General features: G+C 34.2%; 3 protein-coding genes across 3 annotated transcripts; 1 reads left to right on the plus strand and 2 right to left on the minus strand.

The window, feature by feature from the left end:
- Window positions 1-449: 449 nt before the first annotated feature.
- Window positions 450-3,414, minus strand: LOC140860197 (ubiquitin-conjugating enzyme E2 28-like). The gene is made up of 5 exons (XM_073263057.1): window positions 3,297-3,414; window positions 3,105-3,211; window positions 2,383-2,510; window positions 1,157-1,261; window positions 450-752 (listed from the first exon to the last, which is right to left on the minus strand). Exons 2-5 carry the CDS (start codon window positions 3,172-3,174, stop codon window positions 609-611), a joined length of 447 nt encoding a protein of 148 aa, XP_073119158.1. The 5' UTR covers window positions 3,175-3,211; window positions 3,297-3,414; the 3' UTR covers window positions 450-608.
- Window positions 3,415-4,780: 1,366 nt separating this feature from the next.
- Window positions 4,781-10,186, minus strand: LOC140860480 (bax inhibitor 1-like). The gene is made up of 6 exons (XM_073263490.1): window positions 10,144-10,186; window positions 6,211-6,392; window positions 5,546-5,689; window positions 5,336-5,412; window positions 5,056-5,245; window positions 4,781-4,981 (listed from the first exon to the last, which is right to left on the minus strand). The coding sequence occupies exons 1-6, from the start codon at window positions 10,184-10,186 to the stop codon at window positions 4,781-4,783; spliced, it is 837 nt and encodes a 278-aa protein (XP_073119591.1).
- LOC140863918 (uncharacterized) lies at window positions 10,067-17,460 on the plus strand. The gene is made up of 7 exons (XM_073267710.1): window positions 10,067-10,355; window positions 11,618-11,656; window positions 11,890-12,027; window positions 12,280-12,419; window positions 12,642-12,748; window positions 16,491-16,603; window positions 16,955-17,460. Exons 1-7 carry the CDS (start codon window positions 10,218-10,220, stop codon window positions 17,318-17,320), a joined length of 1,041 nt encoding a protein of 346 aa, XP_073123811.1. The 5' UTR covers window positions 10,067-10,217; the 3' UTR covers window positions 17,321-17,460.
- The last annotated feature ends 4,849 nt before the right edge of the window (window positions 17,461-22,309 follow it).

Below are 22,309 nucleotides of genomic sequence, written 5' to 3' on the forward strand. Positions count from 1 at the left end.
TAAAACAATTTTATTTTTTAATATAGGTTTATTCTAAAACTATTTTCGTATGTGTATAACTCAAAATATTATTTTCATAAAATTATAACCTTTTTGGTAATTTTGACAATAAAAAAATCTTATAATACCAAACATATCAATATCTTTAAATTATTTTAAATAAGTTTATCCAAACACTTTAACAGCTTATTTTTAAAATAAGCTCTAACAACTTATAAACTCGTAAAACAGCTTTTAGGCACTAAGAGCTTATAAGCTCTTTTTAATAAGTTTAGCCAAACACCCTCTCAATAATGCCGAATCTCGTTTTACTTTTTTAGCCTTTTTTTTCTTTTTGAGAAAACTTTTAGAGCCTATTTTAATACTTCATTAATCTTCAATGAACTTCACATAGTTTTCCCCGAAATACAATACGGAAATCATATCTCAAACGAACCAAAAGAAAAAAGTAATTGTCGAAAAAGTTACACATACAATCAACCAGATCCTTTGCCAACCAAGTGGGTCATACATAATAGAGTAAGCTAAGATTGTACACTTGTCAAACACAAAGAACATAGAAAATGCATATAATTTCTACACAGTTCATGCCATCACAGAATATGGCACTAACCCATTGCGTATTTCTGGGTCCAGCTCCTTGCAGTTTGCTCATATTTGGCACGGTCAGTCTTGTACATATGAGCGATTTCCGGTACCAGTGGATCATCGGGATTTGGATCCGTCAAAAGAGAGCAAATGGAGAGCAACACCTGAATATAAAGTCGAATCACTTAGACAGAACTCGAGATCCCTACAGTGTAAAAGCTGATTGCTAGCAAATTAGTGTTCTCTTTTGAATAAAAAAGAGAGATTATAAAGACTTAAAAATGACAATCCTAAAACTGGCAGCAGTATCTCATTTTTTACCCTTTCCGTTTTTTGCTGGCCACATAAATTATTTCCTAAACTCAGTTCAAGAAGGAGGTCCCAACTCTGAGCTCAATTACTCAGACTTGGGCTTTAACTGGCATGGTGCACATTTGTGATTGAGATAGACAAAAAAAAAGGCAGTAGAAATTAGGATGATTGCAGATGCGACTCCGGTTTGCTATAAGGTTATAAAAGATAAGCTGATATGATAAATGTTTCCGGACAAGTGACAACGAGTATTAACCTTAGAAATAGTTAGGGCAGGACTCCACTGCTCCTTCAAGATATCAAGGCAAATACTGCCATTGCTGTTTATGTTAGGGTGAAAAACTTTTGTCCTGAATGCCACCTGCAAAAAATAAACACAGATAAAATGAATTTTACCATAAGCAACACTGCAAAGACAAATTAACATTGTAGTGTAGTTGATTGCACCGACAGTCGGAAGCACAGATAAAACTGGGATTGAAACAAACTTGATACAAAAAGCCCACATCGATGAATTTGCTAGTTTTTGTGATTACCGATTAAGAAAAGCTAAAACAGTCTAGCAGAGTTTTAACTTGCAAAACAAGAGGCCAAATAAGAAAATTCCAGAAAGGTAATAATGAACGGAAAATTATGATCTAATTTTTAATGATTAAAATTTAAAAGTATAACAAAAATAGACATGCAAAGAATTCTTTTGGCCATTCTATGCCCGACAGGAGAGCACTACTGGTTAGCGATTATTTCCCTAACTCGGAATGCCAGAAGAAAACATTTACCCCATCCAGCAATCAACTTAGTTCCCAATACCATCCGATAGTATTCGCTCTATTGTTCTGATGGCATCAACTCAATGTACCAGGATTGTTATTTGCATTTATATACTATTCAGTATTCACAAGGTAATACCAAATATTATCCTTATTTCAGTTAATTCCATGAGAACAATATTTTCTGCATCTATATTTTTTTTCACGGTAGAAATACAAATAGAATCCAGCAGCTATTTTCTGCAGCATGTAAACATAAATATTACTTATAATTCACCCCTAATCACATTACCAACCCATAAAAAACACTGGCAACACGTCTAAACATCTTGATGAGGGTCAAAATAATTGGAAATATTAAATCCCAGCTACACCCTAACAGAAAAATTACACAAACTTGTATAAAAGCAAATGTAGGAAGACTTGTACAGATAGTAAGACTCAGAATATTACGCAGAAAGATGACTGTCATACATAAAGTTATTTTCTTATATGATACTAAATCTTCAGTTGATGGATCCACAAAGTCGCCTCCCAATAAAACAAATGGTTTTGTATTATTCTCCAACCGGATCTTGGCACACACTAAACCCACAGGTGATGATAGAAAGAACCATAAAACTTAAAAGAATCCAGACAGAATGACCGTTGAGGTACTCTTCTTCTGTAAGCTCGAACCAACCATTCTAAATAAAATTTTTCACTCACATACCTTTGGAGGTTTGAAGGGATAATCAGGGGGAAAGTGAATGGTGACTAGAAAAACTCCTCCTGCATAAGGGCTATCTTGAGGCCCCATTATTGTTGCTTGCCAGTGAAACATATCCTCCCCAACTGGACCTGACAATGTCAAAATAACAAAAGGAACGTCACATCTCCATCCATGGAAAACATGTACAGATATCTATCAACTATAAATCTATGATTCCCTCTATTAACAATTGTTAGTAAACGCATACAAGTGAAAATGCTAACACATAACACTATTTTATGGGGAAAAAAGAAGCATGTGAAGTGTTTGAATGATTCTCCAATTTTAAAGTACAGGAACCCATCCTGCTCGACTCTCTTCTGTTTGAAAATCTTGAGATGATCACTGGAATTCTGGCAGTGACGAAGTCAAATCTCAATATACATGCTTGCATCATGTATGCATATCTACCTATTTAGTATGCACCAACAGTCAACTGATCGAAAATGAAAAACAAATCTTCCACCTAAATTACCTAATCATCCTTATTAATGCATCATGGTCACTAAGTAAGACGCAGAACACCTATTTTTTGTCCGGCCACTTCGACACGAAGCGTTAAATGCCTTCATGGAAAATTTAACAGCAAAAAAACCACAGATCAACACCCAAACGCTCTAGAATAACATCAAACCACGAAAGAAACACGAAATTGAAACAAAAAAAAGGATAAGAAAGAGTACCAGCGCTGCATGAAGTGGGTGGATCTTTCTGAAGATCCTTGAGCTCCTTCAAAATCCGTTTCGAAGCCATTTCAGCAAATCGACGCTGAAAATCCCCGATCTGCTATCTGTAATTCAGAGCAAAAAAAAAAAGAAAGGAAAAATGGTGAAATTTGTGCGTGGAGAGAAAGAGAGATGTGGATGTGGACTGACCCGACGAATTCGATTGGAAGAAATTTGATACTTTATGAATTTTCGTCTGGTTGAGCTGCTGCCTCCCTGGAAACTATACAGGCAACCTTTTACCGTTTTTTTCTTTTTTCCTTTTTTTTCCCCTTCAATTTTCTTTTCTTTTCTTTTTTTTTTTTAAATATAGAATTCGTGATCGAAAAACACGTGGTACGACGTATTGTGATCGAAAAACACGTGGTACAATCGTGCATTCGTGTGTTATACTATTTGTTTTTCGGTCACGAGTTTTCGAGGTCTATTATACATAGAACTGTCAAAACGGGTCGGTATGGCGGGTCAACCCGCAATCCACCAAAACCCATCGGTTGCGAGATAGATTGGCCCACCATTTAAGCGGGTTGGGAAATTATCAACTCAACCCGTCTATTTGACGGTGCGGGGCGAACCAACTCGCCAATTTTTAGTTATATTTGGCAGATTGGGGCAGGTTGGCCCGCAACCCATCACTTGGTGGGACGGGGAGGACCGACCCACTATTTAGACGGATTTGAAATTTGTCAACTCAAATCGCCAATGTAGCGGGGCGGGCGAACTAACCCAGCGAACTCAATCCACTTTGACAACTCTAATTATATGAGTATTATCTCATATAATTCAACATTTGCACTCTATTTGTTTTAAAAGGAAATTATTATTATTATTTTTTTGAAATAGGAAAAGGGTATTTTAGGATTTTTTTTTAATTATATAAGACATAATACAAAATGTGTAGTAAAGAAGGCTATTTTTTAAATTTTAACTTTGAAATGGACTAGAAAAATCAGTTTTCCTTTTACTTTTATTTATAATTTTTTTAAGGGGCTGCATACAAAATAGCAAAAAAAAAACTTGTTGGTTAATAAATTTGTTGAAGTTAATTCCAATTTAAAAATGCATAAAAAATTTATTTACCGGTAATACTTTTAGATAATAAATTCGAAATAGTATTTATTTTATAAGCATACCCATAAACATAACGCACTTTTCATTCATGTGAACTCATAAACACAAAAAATTTGGATAAGAATGATATTGTTTGTCGGGCTAGTGACTTGACCATAATAAAATGATCACAAATATTGTTCATGTTTAGTCATATAGTATAGTCCACACACACACATATGGAATCAGATCACTTATTTGCTACTAAAGAAACTAAAATTCAGTTCCAAAACAAAGGTCAATTAACAATGTAACATACTAAATCAATATATTTTTATCCCTACAAATCTATGTACGTGACATTTCAAAGAATTCCTGTCAAGTGTCAATAGTAGCATATATGAAAAATTGGTTTGTGCATGTGGGAAAAAAATGTATAGTGGCCGAGTGTATGTCGTCTGTCACTTGGCTTTTTGTACCCTTCAATCAGAGGTGGGAGATTACCAAAGCATTCTCCAGATTGATTCTATCCACTGCACAATTCGAATCACTCGAGTAGTGAGTACATGATAGTTAAGCAATTTTTATGCTGAACTTATAGAAGCTGACGAGAAGATCGATAGGCATACCGCAGTTTTGAGATAGTGAATTAGGACGGGAGGTGCATCTGTGAAGAGTGTAACCGAATGTTTCACGTAGTCGGCATCTCCTCGACGAATGTTTATCACTAACTCATGGCTATATGCTATCACATACAGCAAGAAGTACAAAGTTGCGACGTATAGCTGCCAAAAGAGGGAACCATTCAGATAGAACTTCGAATGCCTATTAGTTTCAAATAACATGTGGCGAATCTTACGCTGAAGGAGGTCCAAAAAGGTAAGTAGCAGCCAGGAATTGCTGAACCTGCAAGCAACCCCACAGGGATCCCCAAGATAGAGAGACACATGCCTACAAAGCAGAGTAGAAAAAAGCTTTGTGTCCGCATGGATGATGCCCAGAAACAGGCAAATGCCATAGACATTCCCAGCAGTCCACTGACTAGACAACTTCAGAGTTATACGAGCTTTAGTATTCAAGAATTGGAATATAAAATACAGAGAATGAACCAGAGAATGTAGGCATATAAAATACAATACCAAGGGTCAATGAGGCTGGGGCCAATTGAAGCACCTAGAAAGAATGAACCAGCAATCAAGAGACAGACCCTTTTCCTCTGGAGACAAAAAGTGGAAGAGTTAGAGGGCAATTTGCACGAAACAGTTTGATAAGAAAGTTTCAAGAATTTAATGACTTGGAGGGTGATCTGCATGAAACAATTAGATAAGAAAGTTCGAAGAATTTGATACCTCGTGCCAAGGGCGCACAAAATACAAGCAAATCATGGTAATACAAGCGCCTACTATGACTGATAAACTTCCAATATTCCTGCTACAACTCATGTACGACCCAAATGCTAAACTTGACAGAGCAAAAACCAGAGAGAGGTAGACCTGTATCATCATCCAATCATGGTGAATGTATATACGGAGAAAAGAATCTGCAAACGTGCTAATATATATCAAGAATCAAGATATGACAAGGGGGAAGATTTGAAGATTTAAGATGGAGAAATCGTCTGGGTTTTTGATGCAACGAGAAATATTCACCAGTGATTCAAATAAACCAATGACAATGAGAGGTTCTTGTTCACTGGATTGAGTTGCTGTAAAACAAATCAATATTCAAACTATAACAACTTACCAAGAATTCTATTTTCGATACAATAGCATTACCCACAAAATCGAAAGCCCTAGAATACTTCTGTGAACGAAATTAATTACGAATCAATGTGACGACATGTTCCTTTACAAAATTTCCATCTTCTTCATGTAAATGGAAAGAAAAATAAAAACAGCCGTAAACAAAATCAATCATTCAATCAACAAATGTGAGGATTCCTTCACCCACTCATTATTCATCTTGTTGCCAAAAAAAAATCGAAAAAATAAAAGGAAAAGAGAAACCCAAATACCTTCTTCAAGATACGGCGGACGAACGGCCGGTCTCGGCCGTTAACAACGTCCATGATTCTCCATTCCCTGCGAAAGTAGTTCCGAACTGCAGTAATTGCACGCATTTTCAATGTAGATTTTGAAGAGCAAAAGAAGAAGAAGAAGAAGATCAGTGAGTGGGGGAAGAAGATGAAGGGACGAGCTATTTTGCATGCGTGGGAAGTTCGTGAAAATGTAAATGAGTTACCCCTCAATTCAAAAGTTTCAAATAAATACGCCGATTTTGGCTAGGGCCTTGTGTGTTTTTGGTTGATTTTGAGGGGTATTTTGGGGAAACAGGTATCTTCATTCGCGCGGGGAGTATGATTTATTTATTTATTTATCTTTCAAAAATTACATTGTTATACAACAGTACTTGATGATTTATATAAAGGAATTAAATTTCTTTCTCTTTTTATTTTGTTTTATTTATTGAATAATCATGCTTCTTGCTTGTAAATTATCACATCTATATCTCACTCAAAAGACAATTTTGTGCATTTGAGATGATCAAATGTTCTATCTTATTGTAATATACCTTTTTTAAAAATAATTAGAATTTATTTTTCTCTCGCCTAGTCAATATCTTTAGAAATCATATAAACTCTTATATTAATATTTCACGATCAGTTTTGTACAGGGAAAGAATTAAGAATTCGTACGAGGGGGCTAAACTAAATTTAAATCATAAACTTATTTTTTAGGGAAAAAAATTATTGATATAAAACTAATACATCAAAGTATATAATATATTTAATATATAATTTGAAAAAATATAAATAAATCTTGTAAAACGATCGAATAAGAGTTACGGTTCACATTAAAAAAAATCCAATTTTTTGGAGGTAAACAAAGATCATATTTTATTGTTGATTTTGATAACTGAAAAAACAAAGGCAAAAACTCCTATGAAACAGTCTCAAGGGTCATTTTTTGAGACGGATCCATTAAAAAATATTATATTTTATGCCAAAATTATTACTTATCATTATAAATATGGGTAGGATTGACCCGTCTCACAGATGAGACCGTCTCACAGATGAGACCGTCTCACATAAGTGTTACTCAAAAACAAATATTATATTTTCTTAACACGTCCATATATTTTATTTGACTTTAATTATTTCAGTTTGTTTTAAATGATAATAGACTACTTCAAACAATAATCTATGCAATATTTTTATCTCTTGTCACTACAAGACATAAATATAGAAAATGAAAACTTTAAATTTAATGCAAATTAAAAATTATGGAGTACGGAAATGTATAAGAAATTTTATCATTAAAAATTAGTGAAATTTAAAAGTGAGTTTTGAAATAAAAAAACAAAATTAGATCACAATAACAAGTGAATTATATTATTTCTTATGATATAGATTTATGTGTACGACTTTTGGTATTCACATATATTGAAATATCTAAAGTGTGAGAGCATAATATGATGTAAATTGCTAATGAATAAATAATTGGCTAACTTGAATTTTATTATTAGAGTCCGTTTGAAGTTGTAGATAAGATAAATAATATAAAGATAAGTAATATATTGTAATAAAAAAATAAATAAAAAATGATAGTTAATATAAGATTTGATTTGATAGATAGATTATAGTTTGTTTGATTTGATTGATTATATATTATATGAAAATAATAAATTACTATTTTATCCTTTTAATAATTAATACAAATATGAATAATATTATATATAAAGGGTAATATAGTAATTTAAATTCAATGATTTGATTGATATAAGATAAATAATTTATGATTTGATTGATGTGAGATAAATAATTGAAAGATGTATAAATAATATGACAAAAAAAACGTGAGATAAATAAGATAATTTATATGTAGATTAGTTATACATAAGTAAATGTCTAATAGGCTTGATTATACTTTATTATGACTAGCGTATTTGCACCCGTTGTTTGTGACGAAAAATTTGATTTTTTTTGTTAAAATTAACTTTGGAAAAAAATCTAATAAATTATGGGAACAAAAAAATGAATGTTTCTTAGGTTAAATATTAGTCATAAGTCTATGAAAACATTGAGAAGTAGTTAAAAGATCATAAATTATATGTTTAAATTAGTTATTTTTCACTATTTTTTTCAAATAATTAAAAATTCAAATTAAGATCATACCAAGAGAACAAGTTGGTTTCTCTATGGCCCTAACACTTAATAAATAAGTATATATTATACATTGTTTAATAGACTAACTACGGGCTTTATAATATATAACTAGTACTATTAAAAATTGAGTGAGCCCACTCAACAGGTCTGTCTCTACTCTCTGGTTTTGTGAGTCAAATATCTTATTTCACCTCATCCATGAAAAATTAAGTAATTTTTAATTATTTTATTATATTAAAAATATTACTTGTTGAAGATATGATTCATATATACCTGTTTATTAATTTATTTTTTTCTCCTAAAAAAATAAAGTCATCTAGATTTAACTGGAATGACTAATGAGAATATGAGATCGAGCTATCTATGGGGAAGTTTTGTCTCTGAACTCCCAAACAATTTTTTTTGAGGGTACATTTTATACTAACGTGAATTCCATTTTGCTTTGAAGTTTTCGTCGGTAAGTTAGATCATATCTATATAGACACTGCCTTGACATACATTTAACGGTCCTCATTTATCAATAAATATGGGGTCCATTATTTTTTAGTGGACCCCACATGTATTGTTAAATGAGGACCCTTAGATCTATCATGGGGTAGTGCTTATAAAGGTATGTTGAAATAAACCGTTCTCGTCGGTGTGAGATAGAAATAAATTTTATCATTATTCAGTTAAAAATCTTCAATACATTTTAAACTATATTTTAATTAATTTATTGCAACTTAAATGAAAATTTCAATAATATAATCATATATACAATATCAATGATTTTACAGAGCATAGAAAAATAACTTATTCGTAATTTATCTATAATCATTGTTACATAATATAGACTTTGAATATTTACTTCTTTGTCTCAGTTATAAAAATATCATAAAAAAATTTTATGTATAAAAATTAGTGTGAGATGGTTTCACGGGTCAATTTCGTGAGACAAATATCTTATTTGAGTCAATTATAAAAAAAAATAGAATTTTCATTTAAAAATATTAATTTTTTAAGACAAAACTCCTATGAGACGGTCTCAAGGGTCATTTTTTGAGACGGATCTCTTATATGAGTTATCTATTAAAAAAATATTACATTTTATGTCAAAAGTATTACTTATTATTATAAATATGGGTAAAGTTGACACATCTCACGGATGAGACCGCCTCATAGGAGTGTTACTCTTTTTTAAAATTGTAAATACAGATCGACTCGAATATCCGCGAGGACAAAAACTCTTATGAGACGGTCTCAAGTGTTATTTTTTTGAGACAGATCTCTTATATGAGTTATCCATTAAAAAATATTACATTTTATGTCAAAAGTATTACTTATTATTATAAATATGAATAGGGTTGACCCGTCTCATGGATAATACTATCTCAAAGGAATGTTACTCATCCACGAGACACTTATTTTAATAGACAAAAACTCATATGAGACGTTTTTTAGGTTCATTTTTTTGAACGAGTCTCTTATATGAGTTATTCATTAAAAAATATTACATTTTATGTAAAAAGTATTACTTATTATTATAAATATAAATATATATAGGATTGATCCGTCTCACGGACGAGACCATCTCACGGATAAGACCGTCTCACACAAGGATTATTCATTTTGATATGCATACGTGGCGGCGTCGCATGCAACACCATTATCGGTACTTTTTACACCCTTTTACAGTTTTATTTACTTCCCCTGTAAAAATCAGAAGTGAACACGATTGCATTGTCCCTGATCATAGAGCTTCGTGGGAAGGCAAACCGAGTAAAGAAAAACCAAGTAGCCAACCTTGACCCTTTGGCCGCCGCCTCCGCCGGGCCTCCGGCCGCATTTCAGACGGTACAACCCCACAGCGTCTGACGATGGCGGAAGAAGAAGTATTATCAGAAGTTGAGGCAGTCCAGGCGGTTTACGGTGACGATTGTCGAATCATCAAAACCTATCCCCCAGAACTCCACGTTCATCTCAAGCCTCGGACAGCCGATGTTTCATCTCAACAGGTTTTATACTGATCGATGTTCAAGATTTGGTTCAAGATTCTACGGATAATTGATTGATTCGGAAATTTTGTGCGTGGATTCTTGTTGTTTGGTGGTTTTCTTTTCCTTCATATGGGTAGCTTGCGTTGGCTGAAATTTTTGCTGATGATACTTAGTCCGGATTTAGACTTTTGCATCACTTCAAGAAAGCATCTTGTTTGCACAAATTTTTAGACTGAATAACCGATCTGACTTCTAAAAACAAAAGGACTGAATACCTAATTTGATTGTTAATTATGAAAACAAATGATTTAAATGAAATACGACGCAGAAACTGAAAAATAAATTCCTAGATATGATTACTGTATTGATACAATCAGGAGGAATTAAAATAAGTTTAAAAAATAAAATAAAAAGTTACTGAATGAGAATGAAGTAAAATGCGTGGAAATAGACTGAAATGACGAGAACATTTAGACTAGAGATACTGAGATTTCGTAGAGTGTTTGCAAGTGTCGTTGAGTTGTTTGTCCTTAGGATTGATCCCTTCTTTTTGTTTTATCTCACTCGCTTGCCGTTGCTCTCCCTGCTCCCTGCTCCCTGCTCCCTGCTTTATATTCTCTGATCTAATTTTCTCTTCACTGTCATTTTACTTGGTCTACACACCATGTACCAATTATTTGGGTCAAAATGAATTTAGCTCATCTAATCAATATCGTCAACATTTCACGGGCTTGCCATATTTTTATTTTTTAGCACAAACACGTATATAAATGGTTTTTTTACATGACTATAATTTTTATTTTGCATTTGAAGGAAAATATTTTCTTAAGAGTTCGTCTTGACCAAACCTCAGATCGTAATATATTCTTGAATTTCTTGGTATTTTTATTAGACATTGTGAATTATTATATTCTGTTGAGCTTTATTAATTTTGGAATAGTACTAGATAATCTGGGCCATTCTAAGTTCTATCTTTTTAGTGGCTTTTGCCAGTTCAACTTATGAATGAATTCTGAAGATTGCATAAAAAAAAAAAACAAAACAAAGCCTTCATTCCATAGGTTAATGGCTCCTTGTCGTTTTTGTGGGATAGTAGTCATGAATGTATGCATGAATGACTGCTCTGTCTACCTTTTTTCTAAATCCATTACTTTATGAATACACTAATCTCTTCTTACCACTATATAGTTTTCAATTAGGCTTCATGCATTGGGTGTTGAAGTTAATATCTATTTATCCACGGACTATTTAAATATTGTTTATAACGTTTTTCTCTGCAGTTTGTGGAAGCGATTATAGGAATTCAAGCCAGTCCTCAGGTACACTCACGCCTTGGCGCTTCCATCCTTTGGTGATAGAATCTTGGGTATTTTGGGGCTTTTTCTCATCACTTCTTAATTTTTTCTTAATTTTTTTGGTTCTACTATCCTTTTGCTTTGGTATTTCTACGCATGCATCTTTTTTATTACTACCATGTACCATTGAAACATAGCTACTGGTCAATTTTTGTGTAAATGCCAATGCCTATAATATACATAATCTTTTTTTACAGTACCCTGAAGACGCACCAGATATTTCTGTTGTTTATTGCAAGGGTCTTGATGAACAGAGGCAAAAACATTTGATATCTAGCCTCCGCGACAGAGCTCTTGAACTTGTTTCCTGCCTTATGCTCATCACTCTTTGTGAGGTACCCAAGTCTGGCATTTTGGTGTAATTTTTTATGTTTTTTTTCTAAATGAGATGGTACTGGGCAGGGGTTTCTATGTGCGTGGACATAGTTTCCCTGTGGTAATGTTTAAAGGCAAAAAAATTAGTAGTTTCCTTGCCCTTATTTCGATTTTATTACCCCTTTACTGCCCCATTTTTCACCTTAGGTTTTTAAATACCGAGTGAATTCATCTAAGCGTTTCGTAATCTTGATTGCTGCATGTTATTTTAGGAAGCTGCAGAGATGCTCTCTAGTATGAATCACCCTGATGGAAGCTGCCCATTATGTTTATGTCCAATAGTTGATGAAAATGTGGGGAACAATTCACGACCCTTTATGAAGTTAATGTCTTGCTTTCATTGCTTTCATTGGTAAGTATAGTTATATGCTGCAGTGGCACCTCTATAATTACGAATATATCCACGTCAGCAAAGAAGGGGATTTTGATATTGTTACTTACGTAGTCATCATAATCCTGAGTACTCTGACTGGCCAGCGGGAGCTAATGAATTGTGCTTTTCAAAGTATGTTTAGAACAAAGTTAATGATCCTGCAATTGCTTGAGTTATTAATTAAAATGTCAACTGTTACAGTGATTGCTTCATTCAATGGTGGAATTGGATCCTGACTCAAAGTGAAATGGGTGTTGCCAATTCATCTCGTGCTTCAAAATCTTCCGGAAGTATGCAAGACCAATTAGGTGTGTTGTCATGCGCTAAGTGGCCCGAAGGAATATTTTGGTTTATGTTTAGTCTGGTCTAGGATTTCAGAGTATTGTTATTTACAGTTTTTTTTTGGGGTTTGGGGTCCATTTTTTGTCTGCTTCTATGTGGTGGTCCTTTGGTCTTCGTTGTTCTTATTGCTTTTTTCTCAAGGTTTTAATTTGTATGGACTCGGTAATGTGTATCACTCATTGAAATTTCTGACTTACTTCAATGTGCCTCAACCAGATGAATGTGAAGTTGTTTTCTTTTTTATGTTTTTACTTTTCTCTTTGGGAGGGTGTATGTTACTGACTTGGGAATATGGAATGTTAGTGGGGAGGGCCAAGATTATGAGATTCAAAATAGACCAATCAGTTATTACCCATAAAGGGAATTGAGAGATTTCGACGTGAGTATTGGGCGGAAAATAAAGGGGGGAGGGGGGATTTCTTTAATATTGGTAGTTAGGTTTTCATTCTAACTATTTTCTTTAAGAGGGTGTTTGGGGGGGATTTCTTTTCAGTTCAGGTTGATTTATGCTAGGGCAAGAGATTTTTCTCTTGTAAAGGGTCAGTTTCTTGGCTGAGTTTTCAACTCAGATTATCAATCGACTTTGTTTTACTATTAAATTATGTAATTCATGTTATTATTATGTTGTTAGAGAATTAGTTCGTAACAGTATCGGCATATGCGGGGCATTCTAAAATATTTTTGATACAGTTTGAATATTTCCAGGTTTTCATTCCGCCTGTGTTGAACACTGGTGTCATTTTTTATTGATGTCATATTATTGGTATAAATTGGTGTAGCAACCCCAATTTGTATATGATAGTAAAAGATGAACAAGCTGAAAATAAAGAAGATAACCCCAGTGATAATCTTTGTACCCTAGCACAAGCTAGTAATACTCGAGCAAAAGCCAATAAATTGAAGGCCTAACTCTAACCATTTGCCCCCTATTATATTCCCCTCGCCCCTCGCCCAAGGACTCCTTCTAGAATTCTCTTCACGACAACATAATGGCTTCGGCTCTATGTATTTGGTCCCATGACAATATCACTCTCTTGATCACTTAAAGCCCATGGACCTAAGTTCTGCCGCCCTCCTGAAAATCAGCCTTGTCCTCAAGGCTGGAGTTAGGAAGTCCTTCTGTTATGAGTTGAGCACCCTGAAAATCTGCCTTGTCCTCAAGGCTGGAGTTAGGAAGTCCTTCTGTTATGAGTTGAGCACTTTCAAGGAATGAAGCCCAGTATAACTCAGTGCATCCCATCCTCTCAAGACAGTTTATACTCCACGAATTTTCAGTAATTGGCTTCATTGTCAATACATCTGTTTCTCCATGTTCTGTATCAATCCAACCAAAAAAACTATCATCCTTCTTCCAACTATTTTTTCCATGTAATTCACTGATCAGTGGCATTTCCCATAAACAAGCATAGTTTTGATTTCCAAAGTTACTCTCAGCATCACTAGCTATGTTGCCTAGTGTCATTTTTTTGGGCCATATTTAAGCCCCAGGCAGTATAACCAACAAACTTCATTTCTTTACATGTTGCTTCAGCCACTGAAATTTCCCCAATTATTTGCCCTGTCACATCTTTTGAAAGCCAATAACCAGGCATCTCTCCTTTCCTCACAACCCTCAGTGGAGGAAGCACCTTAAATAGAAATACTATTACCATGAAAGGTTGTGCGCTGCCATGTTCGCCATCATCCATAATCACATCAATAAGGATTCTTGCATCTGCACCAATGCATAGATCCTTACATCCGACATAAAAAAATTCAGACTGAGAATTAAGGTCTCCATTACCCAAACACCCCACGATAGACACCTCCACAAGTCCCAGCAGTGTTTTTTTTCCCTATCATCAACAATCTCCAATCTATTTCCCCATTTATGTACTTTGTTTTTTCAGCTGATTGTGTCCCCGTGAAACAGACCAAAAGAGTTGGAGTCCAGAGTGCAAAATCAACACCAACTCTAAGAAAAATTGTGTTTTTATCCAATTCTGCTTCAAAGACTACAAAACTTGATAAATCCCACAGTTCCCAAGTGTCATCATCGTACAAAACATATCAACAAGAAATAGGCTCTTTGCCTTCCTCGAATTCAAGGGGGTAGCTTGAGCAAATTAAAAATGCATCTTGTTGTGCTGACCCACAATGAGTCCTTTGCAACAGCCGCTTCCCAGCTTTGTTCGACTCGTGCTTTTTCATGTCCTGCCCAGATTGTTACTCTAAGCAATAGGTAAATACGCTTGCCTTGTGAATATTGCCCCCTCTCCCAAGGCACTCCTAGAATTTTCTTCACGACACATAATGGCTTCGGCCCATGACAATATCACTCTCTTGATCACTTAAAGCCCATGCACCCAGGTTCCTAACAATGCAGAGATACTGGAGAAAGTATGATTTATTGCTCGGTAGATTTCATGTTTGTGATCAATTCTAAAAAAGATTGCCATGATGCGGGGCGTTACGGTATTTAACCTTCCTCCATATGGTTGCGTGGTTTAGTCTCTTGACTGCTGTTACTGAAATGGCAGGCCTCCTCTTTTTCCATTACATATTTCGTTTGTGTAAAAAGGAGAAAACTAAAATAAAAATGAAGATAGAATGTGTACCATTAGTCTAGAGGGTTTTAAATCATTTTTAGGTGTCCAAGTCTCTCTTCTATCACGCATGCGAAGGTTTCTTTCTACACCGTAGTCTAAAATTGTCATGATACTGAAGTGCGAATTCAGAAGTTGCCTTTGCATTTCTCGGTCAAGCTTAGCGTAGAAAATTCCTATCAATACCCCACATTTCCATATGCAGGTGCACTATAAATTTACAGTACTTGTATGTAAAATATTTTAAATTTTGCATTGGCATAGTGGATGAGTTGAATGAGTATATACGATACAGGTTTACGTAGTCTGCATTCTGTATGTAGATTCTGATTCTGTCCATGTTTGCTATTGTTTTGACGTCGAAAGATATAACTGTTTGGCCTAATTGGAATTATTTGCATTTGTTTGCCAACTTTTTGGGTATAATATTTTTACTGTGAGACTAGTTGCCAGAAGAATTCGTGAAAACAACCAAAAAATAAACTTGATATAGTTGGGGAAAATCTTGAATTTTACATTGCCTGAATTGAAATGATTTTCAAGTTCTGTGAACTTGACTATGATTTCATGAACGTGATGTAATTTGACACCATACTGTCTGGGGCTGTAATTGCATACTGTAGGTTGTGATTAGTTCATACTATGTAGGGGATTTTGAGTTGAGTTGATGCTTACCTTTGGCTGTCTTAGAATCATGACACAGTCACCATAACATTTTAATGGCACGACACGACACCACAACTCTGTACTTTGTCAACTTTTTTCTTGTCGGCTTAACTTGTCATTCTCTTCTTTGTTTTCGTTTTCACTTTTCGGCCACTTTAGTATTTCAGTAATCCTTTATTCTGTCTTTGTGTGTTCTCCAAGTTCAATCACACTTGTACCAACCTTAATTTTATATGTATTGTGACACTTGATGCATTCGTCAGTTAGGCTGGTTAAAGAAAGAGCAGGATATCGCGTTTCACACCCCCTTTTTTGTGCTGGAATTGAGTGATTTTGTTCCTTTCTCTAACCCTATGAGTTTGAATCCCTTTATTTCTGGCCTTTGAATTCTACTAGTTGGAGTTATCTGATATTTTGTTTTTACTCAATTCCTGATGCATATATTTATGTTGTGAAGGCATGCACGAAATGACAGGAGAAAGTACGGGTAAGTGCCCTGTCTGCCGGGAAGTTTTTCTCACCAAGGATATTGAACATGTGCTTGATAATCTCGGGAGTACTACACATTTGGTATGTCAATTAGGCGCTCGGAATAGTTTTTCATTTTTACATTCTTTGTTGTTTATTATTATATTTTTAATTTTATTTATTCTGAGAAAGTGATGGTAATTTTATCCATTGCGCATTGTATCTAGATTGTGTTGTTATTTGTTGCTGCAAACACGAAGCGTAATACTTTTGTCCAGTTTAACCAATAAATAACATTGTTTGATTTCTTTGGAACAAAATGTTTTATAACAAAATCAAAGTATGAAGGCTATTGTTTCTTTCGCTGTCCTATATTTGAGACAAATTTCAAACAGATTGCCCATTGTATTTTAGTGTACGCAACAAAGTTCGATTGTGTTTTGTCAATTGTAGGATTCCGATGAAAATGAAGTTGACAAGGATTTTCTTCAGTCTGATTCTGAGAACCTCAGGAGACAGAAATTTGAGGCTGTTTTGAAACTTCAGCAAGAAAATAGTGGCTTGATAGAGCCAAAGAACCTTGAGGTCTTATTGCCCGGTATGTTTCTTCCCCAGTCAGTTTTGTTAGATTCGACGGAGTCCGACATGGTACCCAATGAATCGCTAAACGAAGAAGTCGTAGTCGAATCCGGGACGAATCCGAGCAGCTCCTTCAACAGGCATGGCTCCAAGAAGCAAAGCAAATCCAACCCAAAGAAGCACCGGCCCCAAAATTCAAGAAAACAATTCAGGCAGTGGATTGTAAAGGACCATAGTTGAAAATTAAGCCATCGTTGATTTCTTATCTCTCATTTTTTTTGATACATATATCTTGATATACAAGCACAATCCAATTTTTCTTTCACTTCTTGCATTTATGATAATCCAAGAGTATCTAGGATCATAGCTTTCTTTCACTTCTTGCATTTATGATAATCCAAGAGTATCTAGTATTTATGAAGACAGAGAGATATACTTAAGCTCAATCTTTGCTGTAAATAAATTTTATTTTATTTACAAGCTATGATCCTAAAATAATATCTATGTTTTAATATATATATATATATGCATAACGTACAAATTAGTATTATTCATAATACTTGTAGAACCTTATCATTAAACAAACATATCTCCACCTAATTGTAGAGATATACTAAAAGAGTTCAATTTTAAAACAGGTAATATAATATATTTAGTTAATATAAAATGAGTTGATATCTCGTGACATAGGTCAAATTTATCCATATTTAAAAAAAGAGTAAATCTTTTGTGAGACGGTCTCACGGATTTTTATCCGTGAGACGGGTCAACCCTACTCATATTTACAATAAAAAATAGACAAACATTCCTATGAGACGGTCTCAAGGGTCATTTCTTTGAGACGGGTCTCTTGTATGAGTTATCCATTAAAAAGTATTACATTTTATGTCAAAATTATTACTTATTATTATAAATATGGGTAGGGTTGATCCGTCTCATGAATGAGACCGTCTCACAAGAGTGTTACTCTAAGAAATAATACCTTTGACATAAAAAATAATACTTTTTTTTATAGGTGACCAAAATAGAAGACCAGTCTCACAAAATTGACCCGTGAGACCATCTCATATGAGTTTTTGTCTTAAAATAAAGAGTTATATTTTTGAGATAAAAAGTATTACATTATCATGAGTATTCCGATTAAGAGATCCGTCTCACAACCGTCCAGGGACGGATCTAGGAATTAGAGTTGGGGTGGACTTGAACTTAATCAATAAATTATATGTTATAAAAAAGTCATTACATTGTACTACTCACAAAAAATAGAAAAATCGTGTTTTTGGTCCGATATGTTTGTCTTTATGATTTTGATCCTCTATATCAAATTTCAATTTTAGTCCGATATCTTTGTTTTTTTTTTTGAAAACTTTCATCTTTTTTCCGACTTGGCTCTGACATGAAAACAATGCAATATTGGTATGACACTGGAGTGTATAGTGCTACATTAGAATTTTCAATAAAAAAAGACTAGAATTATCAAAAAAAATTGCGTCTAAAACTGAAATTTGATAATATAGAGAATCAAAATCATAAAATGACAAATTTGTAGAACCAAAATGTAATTTTTCTCCCAAAAATGAAGTTGTGCACTAGAATTAAGAATATGGGCTAGGCTTCCGGTGTAAAAAGTAAGTTTATTGGATTAAGTAAAAAAAACTTAGATATATAATAAAAAAAAATTGGAGTGGGCTACAGCCTAAGACTTACCTAAGCTAGATCCGTTCTTGCAACCGTCTCACCAAAACTTGTGTAATAAAATTAAACGCGTAGGCCAATAGGTCGTTTTTGGAAATCCTTTAATCGGAAAGTGTAATAAATGGTTGCTGCAAATATATTGCTGTTAGGATTTGATGGTATCTGTCCCCAGAAAGTGTTGCATATATCCAAAAATAAATTTGAATGTCAAAGTTAATGCTGGGTTCCTGTTCCAGCTAACCCATTATAAAATTTGATGGACGTTGTTATATTCGTACATTTGCATTCAATTGCTTGGTTTCAATAAGAGGTTGGCGCATGTTCGATCGTCCCACCAAGTGGCGTGGACTTGTTTGTCGTATGCTTGCTTATGGAAAATGATGCAACGAGTGGAGGCGACCATGGACGTGTTATTAATCCACAAGATGTTCTGTTGAAGCAGAATAAAAACAGAACAGAAATAATAAGCAATCTTCTTAGGTCGAGTCGTGCAAGCAAAACTCTAGCTACGTCGTCCCCAGGATAAAACAGCCCAGAATCTCCTCTGTTTCGGACTTTCTTTGCACGCAAGGAAACCGACAAACTCACACCCTGCTCACTTTTCGATTTGTGCTTCGAATTCGGAAAAAAAAAAAGAAACTTCCTTCTTTTTTTAAACCAAAAGGAAAACTCACACTTTTTTCAAGCATGATTTATATATATATATAGAAAATGAAAGTGCATAAAATAAAAGACACAAAGATTGGCAGAAGGTTGCACCATTTACAATATCTCCATTTTTTTCCAACCGTTGGAAGTTTTTTTTTTTTTTCAAAATTCAAAATACAACAATCCCCCACTTGAATTTTTCCAGAAGGAATAAGAGTTTTTTCATCGAGCTCATCTAAAACATATAAGACCATGCATAAGCAAAGGTGTTAATCAACTTGAACCTTTACGTAGTGTGAACAATTCAGATTTCACTAGAGTGACTCATAGTCTTGAACTCTATCTCTAAAAACATCCCACGCACAATCTTTTCAAGGTGAAGTTCGAAGCCCGTGCTTTACGGCCCTGCACGAAAATCCCAGTTTAGTGAATGATCTAAAGAATTTGCCCATAATCCTCATAGGAAGCGGCCACACTTCCACATTCACATAGGTGAGTCTATCAAGAGTATTCCTGAAGCTAGATACTCCACTCAACAAGAGATATAGAACTCATTAAGAGTCTCAACCGTTTCTCACTTCAGAAATTTTCATGTTTTCACTGTACAATTCTTGGAATGCATCACTTACAATACATAAACATGATTCTTCTTCATATCACTAAATGACTTGTTTTTACCAATTGAACCTATTTCTTGGGATCTCCAGTCTATAGATTTGGTTGTCATCATGTGTGACTTATCAAACTACGGGCATTAGTTCCATTCCTTTCGAAGTTCGGAAAATCTTCTCTCGAGCTAATCTTTTTGTCAAGGGATCAGCTAAGTTCTCATTAGTACGCACATGATCTACTCTTATAGCACCAGTTGAGATATACTCCCTTACTGTGCTATGCTTACGACGTATTTTTCGTCTCTTACCATTATAGTAACGGTTCTGAACTTTTGCAATAGCCGCGGTACTATCGCAATGGATCAAGACGGCTGGTATCGGTTTCTCCCATAAGGGAATTTCAGAAAGAAAATTCCTTATCCAACTTGCTTCTTCACTAGCCGAAGCTAGTGCTATCATTTCTGACTCCATAGTAGATTGAGCCAAAATAGTCTGTTTATTAGATTTCCATGAAACAGCACCACTCGCTATACAAAATATGTACCCACTCATTGCTTTGGAGTCATCTGAAAGGGTGTTCCAATCAGCATCACTATATCCTTCAAGAACAGCAGGAAACTTCTGAAAATGTAATCCAAGATTCATGGTCCTATTAAGATATCTCATAACTCTTAGGACAGCATGCCAATGTTCATTACTAGGTCTACTGGTAAATCTGCACAATAATCCTACGGCATATGATATGTCGGGTCTAGTGCAATCAGCGGCATATTATAAACTACCAATGATGCTCGCATACTCAGATTGTCTAACACTGTCACCAATGTTCTTGAACAACTTTATACTAGAATCATAAGGTGTGCATGCTAGTTTATATTCATAGTAATTGTATTTGTTTAGAATCTTTTCAATGTAATGAGATTGATCCAAAGAAATTTCATTTTCTGACCTAGTTACTTTTATACCAAGAATCACACTTGCTTCTCCCAAATCTTTCATGTCAAAGTTAGCACATAACATTGATTTTACATTATTAATAACATGGATATTCGAACCAAATATAAGCAAATCATTCACATAAAGACATAAAATAGTGCAAAGATCATGTTTTAACTTACAATATATACACTTGTCACTTTCATTTACTTTAAAACCATGTGAGATGACAAGATTATCAAATTTTTCATGTAATTGTTTGGGAGCTTATTTCAAACCATATAGTGATTTATTTAATTTACAAACTTTTGTTTCTTGTCCCGTTATAACAAAATCTTCTGGTTGATCCATGTAAATTTCTTCTTCCAATTCACCATTCAAAAATGTAGTCTTTACATTCATTTGATGCACTACTAGATCATATATTGCAGCTAGAGAAAACAACACACGAATAGATGTAATTCTAGTTACTGGTGAAAATGTGTCAAAGGAATCTATGTTTTCTCTTTGCATATATCCTTTCGCAACTAGACGTGCTTTATATTTTTCAATAGTTCCATCGGGTTTAAGTTTTCTTTTCAATATCCATTTACAACCTATCGTTTTACATCCTGGTGGCAAGTCAACTAATTTCAAAGTTCTGTTAGCCTCAAGAGATTCTAGTTCATCATTAACAGCTTCTTCCCAAAGGTTAGCATCTATAGAGGTCAAAGCATCTTTGAGAGTTTTAGGATCATCTTCTAGATTAAATGCATAAAAATCAGAACCATAATTTCTTTGAATTCGTGTTCGTTTACTAATTCTAAATTCAGATTCTAATTTATCAAGATTTTCGTTACCTTTTTGCATAGATATATCATTAGGAATTGAACCTCCACTATTCTTAAATTTAAATGGAAATTTATTTTCATAAAATTCAGCATCATTAGATTCAATAATTACGTGTGCATCCAAATCATAAAATCTATAAGCTTTACTATTTTCAGCATATCCAAGAAAAATACATTTATATGCTCTACTTGCTAATTTATTTCTTTTAGGATCGGGAATGCGCACATAAGCCAAGCAACCCCAAGTTCTAAAATAGGACACATTTGGTTTCTTATTTCTAAGGAGCTCATAGGGAGAATTTTTACGTTTTGATTTGGGAACTCTATTTAGCACATAACATACTGTTAACAGAATTTCTCCCCACCAATATGAAGCAGCACCAGAATTGAGAAAGGTAGCAACAATTAATTCAGTAAATGTTCTATTTTTCCGTTCAGCCTTTCCATTCATTTCGGGTGAATATGGTGCTGTTTTTTCATGAATGATTCCACATGTTTTATAATATTCG

Source organism: Henckelia pumila, chromosome 4, assembly GCF_033568475.1.
Source record: "Henckelia pumila isolate YLH828 chromosome 4, ASM3356847v2, whole genome shotgun sequence".
Classification (NCBI taxonomy): Eukaryota; Viridiplantae; Streptophyta; class Magnoliopsida; order Lamiales; family Gesneriaceae; genus Henckelia; species Henckelia pumila.

Bases quoted from the DNA above. Each gene is read 5' to 3' on its own strand.
- LOC140860197 (XM_073263057.1), bottom strand. From the start codon at position 3,174: ATGGCTTCGAAACGGATTTTGAAGGAGCTCAAGGATCTTCAGAAAGAT. The intron at 2,511-3,104 runs GTACTCTTTCTT...TGACATTGTCAG, and splicing joins ACCCACTTCATGCAGCGCTG to GTCCAGTTGGGGAGGATATG. The intron at 1,262-2,382 runs GTATGTGAGTGA...TATTTTTTGCAG, and splicing joins ATCCCTTCAAACCTCCAAAG to GTGGCATTCAGGACAAAAGT.
- LOC140860480 (XM_073263490.1), bottom strand. From the start codon at position 10,186: ATGCGGCCGGAGGCCCGGCGGAGGCGGCGGCCAAAGGGTCAAG. The intron at 5,690-6,210 runs GTATTTGGGTTT...ATGATGATACAG, and splicing joins TCCGCCGTATCTTGAAGAAG to GTCTACCTCTCTCTGGTTTT. The intron at 5,413-5,545 runs GTATCAAATTCT...TTTTGTCTCCAG, and splicing joins TTGTGCGCCCTTGGCACGAG to AGGAAAAGGGTCTGTCTCTT.
- LOC140863918 (XM_073267710.1), top strand. From the start codon at position 10,218: ATGGCGGAAGAAGAAGTATTATCAGAAGTTGAGGCAGTCCAGGCGGTT. The intron at 10,356-11,617 runs GTTTTATACTGA...TTTTCTCTGCAG, and splicing joins CCGATGTTTCATCTCAACAG to TTTGTGGAAGCGATTATAGG. The intron at 11,657-11,889 runs GTACACTCACGC...CTTTTTTTACAG, and splicing joins GAATTCAAGCCAGTCCTCAG to TACCCTGAAGACGCACCAGA.